This window comes from Bradysia coprophila, assembly GCF_014529535.1.
Source record: "Bradysia coprophila strain Holo2 chromosome X unlocalized genomic scaffold, BU_Bcop_v1 contig_416, whole genome shotgun sequence".
NCBI lineage: Eukaryota > Metazoa > Arthropoda > Insecta > Diptera > Sciaridae > Bradysia > Bradysia coprophila.
In genome coordinates, this window is record NW_023503334.1 from 135,534 (window position 1) to 145,478 (window position 9,945).

Consider the following 9,945-nt stretch of genomic DNA (forward strand, 5'->3'; position numbering starts at 1 on the left):
AGTAGTCCGTCAATTTAAAGTCAAAATAGAATTCGGAATGTCATTCTTGCAATTATTTCGCAAAACTAAAAGTAACAAGCAATATGATGAACTAACAATTAAAAGCACTTTGCTTGAATTGTTGTTTTTTATAGTGTTCCTAGCTGTAATTTCGATAAGTAAAAACAGTTTTTGTTATATTCCAATTCTAAACGCTTACAACTAACTGACTCTACCAATTTTCGTATAGTCACCCTGGACATGTCAGGCACAAGTATGTTCTACATGTCAAGCATGATAAAAAAGTTATTCATCGAACGGCCGTTCGAAGTGGACAATGATGTGGAAATAACCTTTGGAGACATCTGTCTCATCGACGATTATTGGGTGTACGTGAATAACGTTTTCTTGAGCGGTATCTACGCTGATGTCGGAAGGTGTGATAAAGATGCCAGAACCAATATGGAGTATCAAAAGTTTACTGTTCTAAAGGAAAATTTATTGATGGGACCACCAAGACTCAAACAACTGAAAGTGCGTAACGATTCGTGCATTATCGATGAAATCTTTAAGCGAAATTTTCGCGAATGCTATGGCTCATATCAACATTCACTTGAAGACACTCTCCCATTCGGGCCGAACAATGGAACTCCGTATTCTTAAAAGCTAGCTAAACCGTAAATCAAAAATTAATTTCAATACCTTTCGCTAGGTGGACATATCACACTTCCGAAGAATTAAAAGACATGTTTCTGTACGGCAACTTACACATCTATGCTGGTGGTGGTTATTATTTAGACATCTCGGCTGATTCATGCAAAAGCGAAAGCCAGATAAAAGAGTTGCAGGACGGAGGGTGGATCACTCGAGGTACTAGATTGGTGTTACTGGAATTTTCATTGTTTAACACCAACCAAAACCTCTTCTGTATTGTTAAGTAAGAATGGCGATCTAACGTCAGCAAAATCCATTTTCAATTAAACTATTAGACTGATTGCAGAGATTCCAGCCACTGGCGGTATTAAAACATCATTCTCAATTCGAACGTTGAAGCTGTTGACTTTTGTCAATTCACAGAACTATTTTCTGATGATTTGTGAAATCACTTTTTTAATTATGGTTTGTTGGTAAGCATTTCAGCACATAGATTCTGTTGGCGTACGTTTGTTTGCCTATCACCATAGCACTGATCCTAGGATTAGCAATCGTGTGTCAGACGTCAATAAGCTTCGAAATTTTGATACGTGTACATGTGTCAGTGCCAGAAATTGTGTGAACACCTTAGCGGTCTATTGTGGACTCTATGTTAAATTAACAGTGTTAATGCTTGGAACAGTGCTATGATATCATACATATGAAACGATGAGAGAAATTCAATTCGTTCAGTTCATACATTCACTACAATTGAGAATGTCTGCAGAGAATGTTTCCCCTTCTAAAATACAATTTTCACCTCATTATTATCACTTAATCATTCTTTGTTCCCTTCTTAATGATTTTGGACGATACATAAAAAGGAATCAATATCATATAAGTCATGCAAGCCCGCGTGTACGTACATGTCTCGCTATATACTTCATGTAGCCGTAGCATACTATAACTTCGCAGGCTGCACATTTCTCGAGTTATTTAACATTTTACGTAATTTACTTATGAATGATCCCTTATCGCGCGATAAACGTAATTGAAAGCACATCCTCACCCCATCGATTTTTTTAGGTACACCATGGTCGAGATACTCGAATTGTACAGTGAGTCTTGGTCATATTTCAAATCAGTGTGGAATATCGTTGATATGTTAATAATATTGGTGAATTATTACCGGCTACACTAACAAGAAATTTAATACCATTTCATTGTATGTTTTCCACCAGATATCCTTCGGTTCATTTGCATTTTCAGTATATCGACTAAAATATATTGAACATAAGTTCGATGAGTACATGAAATTCCCGAATAAATACATAAGCCTCGATGTCTTAGCTTTCTGCGAAGAGCAATACAATAATTTTATTGCGATCTGTGTTTTTCTGGTGTGGATCAAAATATTCAAGTACGTCAGTTTCAACAAAACAATGCAGCAGTTCTGCACAACATTGAAACGGGTTAGTGTAGAGTAGATGGAGAGTATTTTGAATACGAAAAATAAACGTAGATGCTATTGGCAGGCCATTTCACCTGCAAATAGTCTTTGTAAAGGGAAAAATACTATTGACAGCCGCCTGCCAATATCCTGTGTAAAAGAGAAAATGCTATTAGCAGGCGCCTGTCAAAAGCCTCCGTAAAAGGGAAAACACTATTCGCCTGCCAACAGCATTTTGTATAAGGGAGATGCTATTGGCAGGCCCCTGCCATTTGCATCTTTAGTAATAATTTGACTATTGGCAGGCGCCTGCGAATAGTCACTACGAAAAAAAACTTTGATTTAAAGCAGTTATGACTTCCAGTGTGCTACAGATCTCTTAGGATTTGGTTTTATGTTCTTTGTGGCATTCATTGCATACGCTCAGCTTGGCTATATATTATTCGGAACGGAAAATGAAAATTTCCGAACTTTTCGAGATTCATTGTTCACATTGCTGCGAACGATTTTGGGCGATTTTGACTATTTGGCTATTGAACAGGCTAATCGAATTCTTGGGCCGATATTCTTTATCACCTACATTTTCATCATGTTTTTCGTTTTGCTGGCAAGTGTTGCAACAAATTTTCCGATCGAATAGCTTCTTCAGATAAATCCATTTGTAAATCGTTTTAGAATATGTTTTTGGCAATCATAAACGACACATATTCGGAAGTGAAAAGCGAAAACGTTTCCAGCGACATTCAAATTGGGTCCTACATTAAGGCGAAGTGTAATCGATTTGTGGAACATTTAGCGGCTTGCATGCCATTCCTAAAGAAAACCAGGAATAAAATGCATGAAAAGCGTCGAAAAAAGGAAACTGTCGATGGTAGTGACGGAGAAACAAATGATCTGTGAATATTTCCATACATCTTTCCATCAAATTCAAAAACTCTAAAACTGTTCAATTACAGAGATAAGACGAGTGTACTCTTTGAAGACGTTTTTCGATGCATTGACGACGATACTTTGACGGCCCTATTTAACGGGTAAGTTCAGTTCTTTAACAGAACAAAGTCGAAAAAACTTAGCAGTCCTCCAAGAATGTAGACACGATTTGCAGAACCACCTCTGAGGCTGAAAGCACTTTTTATTCAAAATTTTAATTTCTAAAAATTATCGAATTTTTTTAAAATTCTCTCGTCCGTTTGCTAGCTTTTTTACGATGCCGTGTGTAATTGATGGCATTCGAAGCAGACGGTAAGGGCAAAGTGTTAGATGACGAATCCGCAATAAAAATTTTGTCTGTCCGTCACGACGATATCTTGAGTAAATCAAATCCGATTTCAAAAATTTTTAGGGTCTTAGAAGTGCAAGGCTACTCGGCCCTATGTGTATTTTCCATATAAGTCGAGTAAATTTGATCCGTTTTTCCTAATTTTTGTCTCATTTAAACACCGAATAGAATGTTGTTGAAAAAAAATATTAAATTTGGGTCCTTGGACTAAGGCCGCTACTAGGGCGCTATGTGCATTTTACATAAACCTCGAGTAAATTTCATCCGTTTTTCGTAATTTTTGTTTCATTTGGAAGGTAATCAAAGGCCCAATAGAATGTAGTTGCAAAAAATTTTAAATTTGGGTCCTCGGATTGAGGCCGATACGAGGCTCTATGTGTATTTATACTCAATAAATTAAAAAAATTTCAAATTTTTGTTTCATTTGAAAGAAACGTCGTACGCTTCGTAATGGCATTGTGCGCAATTTCTAAGATGTACACATTACATAATAATTTGTAACTATATTAACGGGCGCAATAGGCCTACGGTCAAATAGATATACGGGTTTGTACGGGGCTCAGTCGCAGCAAACGCTCCGACTGTTCTGATGACTCGTTTTTCATATAAATAACATGATCTTCCAATATCCCAACTGCTCCTTCATTCTGATGAAGGTATTTTTGTCTGTACAGAAATTTCCGAAGTCGATGGAAACTAGACTTAATGTCACAGGAGCAAATTTTCGTGGAGATTTTCAATTAATTTTATCGAAGAATTTGAATAAAGCATTTCCCCCCAAAAACATATAAGATTCGTCAGGTTGAGATGGTCTGTTTCCAGACTACGAAACATAACTTCAAATTACCTTTCTATCTACCGAATACCAGTCAAAGTTCAACAATAACACTTCGTCTTTGTATCCTATTTCAGACTAAACGAAAGAATTACATCGCTGGAAGATGCAATGGTACAAATGGCCGACAAATTTGATCGGTTGTTGGAGGTTTGTAAAACCAGCAAAAAATAGATTTGTACGGAACAACGATCAGACCCTGAATTACATTTAGAATTCAAAAGATTTTTGTCAACAAAAGAACATTTTTCTCAAAATTAATAAAAAAAATGAGTTGACAACGCAGCAGACGTTGTTACGTTAGCACATGCATACCTGTGATCCTCAGGCGTAACGACAGAGCGCAATCCTTGGCTAACAGTCCCTAATTTTAAGGCTTGACACAGTACTTGTATTGAATATTCTTTGACCTATGAATTGGGTGAGTGTATATTCCGGCAGCAAGAATTTTATCCAACGCTGATCAAAAAGCCTACAAAATTCATTTAACATTTTATTGCGTCAACGCTTAAATCATTTTTCAATTAGCGGGTAGGTCAAAATTTACCCATTTTGTTAACATCTCATCGTTTAAGTAAATAAAGTTCATTTTAGTCAAATTAAATTGTCGAAGAAAATACGAATTCCGTCGAAATGAAATTGAAAGAAAAGAGAAACAGCAAATTGAGAAGTTAGAATTTGACAGACAAAAAGTACTTGTCACCGTTCTTCTCAATTAAGTCAGCACGAAGAGCTGGATTCGCGTCAAAGTAAATGGCAGCCTTCGTAATGTCGTCTTTGGTCGGTGCTTCAGGAAAATCTGTGAACAATTGCGAATGGAAAATTTATCTCCTTCCTCATCACATTCACCGTGTTCACGAATCACTCACCTTTTATGTAACACGGGTTCATCAAACACGGATGTGTGAAGTCGTCGGTCATCTTTCGGATGGCCGAACTGCTGACTGTGATTATGTTCCCATAATCGATGAACATGATTTCGAACTTATTCGGTTCGATCACTTTGAGTGTAAGTGCTCGGAACCATCCTTCGTCCTCGAATTTGGCCAAGCACAATTCAGTCGCTTGGGGACAGTGTTCGTCTTTCGTTTCTTCGCAATATTTGCTCATTTGCGGTCCCATATCTTCGATAAATTTGACAGCCTTTGCATCGGCAATACACAATGACACATAACCAGATCCAACGTTGCTAAGAAGAAGTTAATAGCAAGAGTTAATAAATGAAGAAAAAGCTAATTTTACAAAACCCATAGATAAAATTATTAAAACCTGAAGTCCAAGCAAACAAGATCTTTGTTTGCACCCACGGGCAGGGGAACTGTATCGATGTCATTCATTGTGATCATATTGGGCGTCACATCCGCTTCACCTTCGACTATGACTGTTATGACATCGCGTTCAGTCGACACCTTTTTAACTTTGATGGAACTGCCGATTTCGGTGTCGCGTGGGTTTTTGAATTTGATAGGGAATGCATAAGCGTTCGCCTCGCACACAGATGGAAGGGCTGCCTTAAGCTGCCCGATGCCGCATTCGCATTCGTTTCCTGTAAGTTAAAGGCATCAAATTGAGATGGCTGGGACATTCGATCAATAAAATCTTACCGAAATCAACTAATCGGACTAGTACAGTGTCGTCCGACGTAACTGGTTTCAAAACAACGCCTCGATAGTAAATGTCTTCGAACGGTACGAGAAACAGTGAATTAACTTTGATGTCGGTCGGGCTCGGAGTGGATGCCACTGACACGATTTTGTTGACTTTTCGGAGAAGGTTGTTGTTCTCGTTCTCTTTATTTGCCAAAGACACCCAGACAATACCATCTTGTGCCACATACTGAATAGTAATCTCGACAAACACGTTATCATCCATCGGGAAAGGTTTCATCCACGGTCCAGATGTTGGTTGTTCAACAGGCGAAAGTGCTGGCTCAGGCTTTTTCGGGGGCGTAATATTTTGTTGCTTGGGTGCCTCAACATTTCGTTGTTTGGGTGGCGCAATATTTTGTTGTTTGGGTGGCTCGACATTCTGTTGCTTGGGTGCTTCAACATTTTGTTGCTTGGTTGGCTCAACCTTCTGTTGCTGCATAGGCTCGACCTTTCGTTGCTTGGGAGGTTCGACCATCTGTTGTTTGGGAAGCTCGACCTTCTGTTCCTTGGGAGACTCGACCTTCTGTTGCTTGGGAGGCTCGACCTTCTGTTGCTTGGGAGGCTCGACCTTCTGTTGCTTGGGAGGCTCGACCTTCTGTTGTATGGACGGCTCAACCTTATCTTGCTTTTGTGGCTCAACTTTGTCTTGTTTCGGCTCTTGAATTGTTTGTTTCGGTGGTTGAGCTGATGGTGGTTGGACCGGTTTCGGCATAACTGCACTCAACGTTCCCGGCTTTCTCATCAACGCAGCATCAACTTTGTCCGTCTTATAGTACGCTGGCTTCACTGAACTTTTTACTTCCTGTTGAACGACAGCTGGTGGAACATTATTCAGTAAAATGCGATTGTCTTTGACGGAACCATTCGATTTCGGAATAATATCATCTTTTCCGGGCAATGGCTGTTGACCAGTCTTGGAATTTATATTAGCGGATGGAACATTATTGCCCAACATGCCATTCGATTTGATGGAATCATTCGTTTTTAAAATGTCTTCGGCACTTCCAAGCTGACTAGCCTTTGAAATTGTATCATTGTCGGTTGCCAGTTTCATATTTCGGAATTTCGAAGATGGACTCGGAGGTCGTAGTACTTCAACTGGTTCTGATTTAACGAAGGTCATTTCGTCCGGTGGTCTCACCAGTGAGCTGTAACAAGACGCAAGTCATAAATAAATGTCTTTTGCCATCAACAGAAACTAAGGATTGTAAAAAACCTATGCGCCCTAGTGGCTGAATTTGATTCATATGGTTGCGGGACTCGTAAAAACAATAGAAAAAGTATTGATTCGATATCGTTTACTTACGGCATTGGGAAACAGAATAATTTGTGTTGTGGCCAATCGACATCCTGGCACTTTTTCGAACAATATCGATCGCGACATCGTTGACACATTAATTCTGCCGGCCTACGACAGTAATTGCACATATGATCCATGCTTACGACTGGAAGATATCTACAAATTTAAAAAAAACCGTACACTGACTGCAAAAGAGAATTGGAATGCTTTGACAATAGAATATGGCGAATAACCTTAAAATAATCTGAAAATTTTCATTTGGTAATTTAAAATTGAAGTCAGTTACGTACATGCAGTACACAGTTTGCAAAGTTTACTTCAATGCAATTTTTTTACGGAATTTGAAGCGTAACTTACTCAGCTTTTTGCTTGAAATCACGTGCTTTTTCACTTTTTCTTTCCTAACAGCTCGACTACGTCGACTACCCTTAGATAAATGATAAAAAAGACGCTTTTCTAAAGCGCATCAAAGGATTTTTTATTACGCAATAGAAGGTTATTGTCGCTAGATTATTCCGAAAAAATAGGGAGATTTTAAAGTACGCATCTCACGAGCGGCGATATTTTAAAAAATGTTGTCGATATGATTTTGTTTTGAACTACTGTTGCTTGCAGTGCTTGATGACTGTTAAAAATTCAAAGAAGCTACAATAGTTATTTACGTATCTGTGGACGCTATAATTTAGGCAATCGCGAGTCGTACCCCGAACGAAGTGAGGGTGACAAGAGAAAATGCCTAAAATAAACCGTCCACAACAGACGTGTATATCAAGGTTCTGAATGAACAGTTTAAGAAACCCCTGAGTTGATCACGAAGGCAGTGAAAAAAAAATTCTCTGGCGTTTATACGTTTATAAAATAATGACGTCTTCAACCTAACAAAAAAAAATCAAGTTGAATTTTCCAAGGTTCCGAAAGAACAGGTTAAGACACTTCTGAGTTGATCATGAAGGCGGTGAAACACAAATTTTAGCAATTTAGATAGGTTTTGCTAAACCACACTCATTACAGATTGTGTGAAATGTCAACTTGATAAAAATGAATTTTTTTCTTTCAAGTTTTCTTTCGTAAGTGTCTTAACCTGTTCTTTCTGAACCTTGGCGTACACAACTTCTCAGGGTAAGGGCACAAATTAAAAAAAAAAATAGATCGTGGATTTGAGCACTATTTCACAGGACTCTTAACGATGGACGCTCTAGGCAAGTCGGTCACTTCTGTCACTTCACCGAAAAATATTTTCATTGACAATGTGATCGAAAATTTAATTTCCTAACAAATAATTTTGATTTTTAAGTTTCGTATCTCAAAAGGCCGACTCGATGGCAGTGACATCGCTGATTTTTGCGGTAGTGACGATAACAATTTCCGCAATCTATTCTGAAATCTATACCCAAGACATGAAAACAATATGTGGTTCGTATCTTGCTGGACAAGTAGATTTTTGTAGCATATAACTCGTGCGTAATAAATGCGCTTAGAATCGAGAATTAAAATGAGGAATGCTCACAAACCAGAAGTTTTGGGGCTTTGCAGCGTATTTTTCAGTTCATACGTCCTTCGATTCATTCGTTAAAAATTCAAATTCTGTGATTTATAATTTATAAAATATGTTGATCCGAAATCTCGAATTCTAATTTATGTCAAAAAAAAGTCACACGCTGGCTGTATGGAATCAGAAAGCTTGGCGCGAACAAATTATAAAAAATATTTCAAATTTTTGAAACATTGAAACAGTGATTCAAAGGTTGGTCCTATATCCCGTTACAATCGTTTACGTATTCCTTTAATGCATTTGTATTAGGACTCGTTTTAACTGTACACTGACGTGTCTGTTTGCAACTTTTAGTGAGTTTTATCGATTGACATCAAGCAAAGCAAAATGTAAGGCAAAATCTGGTTAGCAAGAGATTCGTTTGTTCGATTGTCAGTTTTAAACATATCTGGGTGCACATGTATTTTTTGGATGCCTCTAGTATAATGCTTAATTTCCTCTTACTCCGTTTACGCTGCGTTTAACTTAACCACGCCTCTTTTTAATTGTTTAAAACGTAAATGGAGTGCAAACGGAGCGTAAACGGCATAAGAGGAAATCGAGCATAACTCTATGGTTCAAACACTTACATCAATTTTCACTCTAGAAACTGTGAATGTCAATGCAGAAAGGAATCAAAAACTCAATTTATAGTGGAGTGTTTGCGGTTCGAGTCCATTTTTTTTCATAACTTTCAACTTTTCTGTTCCCGACTTAGACCAAATAGTATTTAAATAGTAAACAGAATTTTCATGTGTCGGGGCCGAAAATGAGGGAGTTTTGAGATTTTTCTCGGGTTTTCGACCCCTAACATGAAAATTTTTTTGAGTATCTGTTTTGGACGTTTGATTTTAGGCACTTTCGCATGTAGCCCTCACTTCGTTCGGGCTACAACTCGCGAAATTGCCTAAAATCAAACGTCCAAAACAGATACACAATAGTTATTTGTGTATCTGTTTTGGACGATTGTTTTTAGGCAATTTCGCTTGTTGTAGCCCGAACGAAGTGAGGGCTACATGCAAAAGTGCCTAAAATCAATCGTCCAAAACAGATACTCAAAAAATTTTTCAAGTAAGGGGTCGAAAACCTGAGAAAAATATCGAAACTCCCTCATTTTCGGCCCCGACACATGAAAATAACTATTAATTTCAAATTTAGTGCTTCGGACGGAGTTCAGCCAAAGTTTGGTCTTATTTTGTGTTCAGAATTGAGCCAACAGTTTAATACAAAAAGCCTTTGTCTCAATTGTCTAAAATTTCCCAAATATGAAATCCCTTATTCATAGCATT

General features: G+C 38.0%; 2 protein-coding genes across 2 annotated transcripts; one reads left to right on the forward strand and one right to left on the reverse strand.

Moving 5' to 3' along the window:
• Positions 1–240: 240 nt before the first annotated feature.
• LOC119069942 (polycystic kidney disease 2-like 1 protein) lies at positions 241–4,416 on the forward strand. The gene is made up of 9 exons (XM_037174167.1): positions 241–632; positions 692–916; positions 969–1,106; positions 1,699–1,789; positions 1,854–2,084; positions 2,427–2,669; positions 2,738–2,958; positions 3,019–3,093; positions 4,254–4,416. Exons 1-9 carry the CDS (start codon positions 241–243, stop codon positions 4,348–4,350), a joined length of 1,713 nt encoding a protein of 570 aa, XP_037030062.1. The 3' UTR covers positions 4,351–4,416.
• Positions 4,417–4,656: 240 nt separating this feature from the next.
• Positions 4,657–7,433, reverse strand: LOC119069921. Its single transcript, XM_037174142.1, has 6 exons — positions 7,416–7,433; positions 7,132–7,281; positions 5,781–6,973; positions 5,446–5,722; positions 5,046–5,365; positions 4,657–4,975 (listed from the first exon to the last, which is right to left on the reverse strand). The coding sequence occupies exons 2-6, from the start codon at positions 7,260–7,262 to the stop codon at positions 4,848–4,850; spliced, it is 2,049 nt and encodes a 682-aa protein (XP_037030037.1). The 5' UTR covers positions 7,263–7,281; positions 7,416–7,433; the 3' UTR covers positions 4,657–4,847.
• Positions 7,434–9,945: the final 2,512 nt, after the last annotated feature.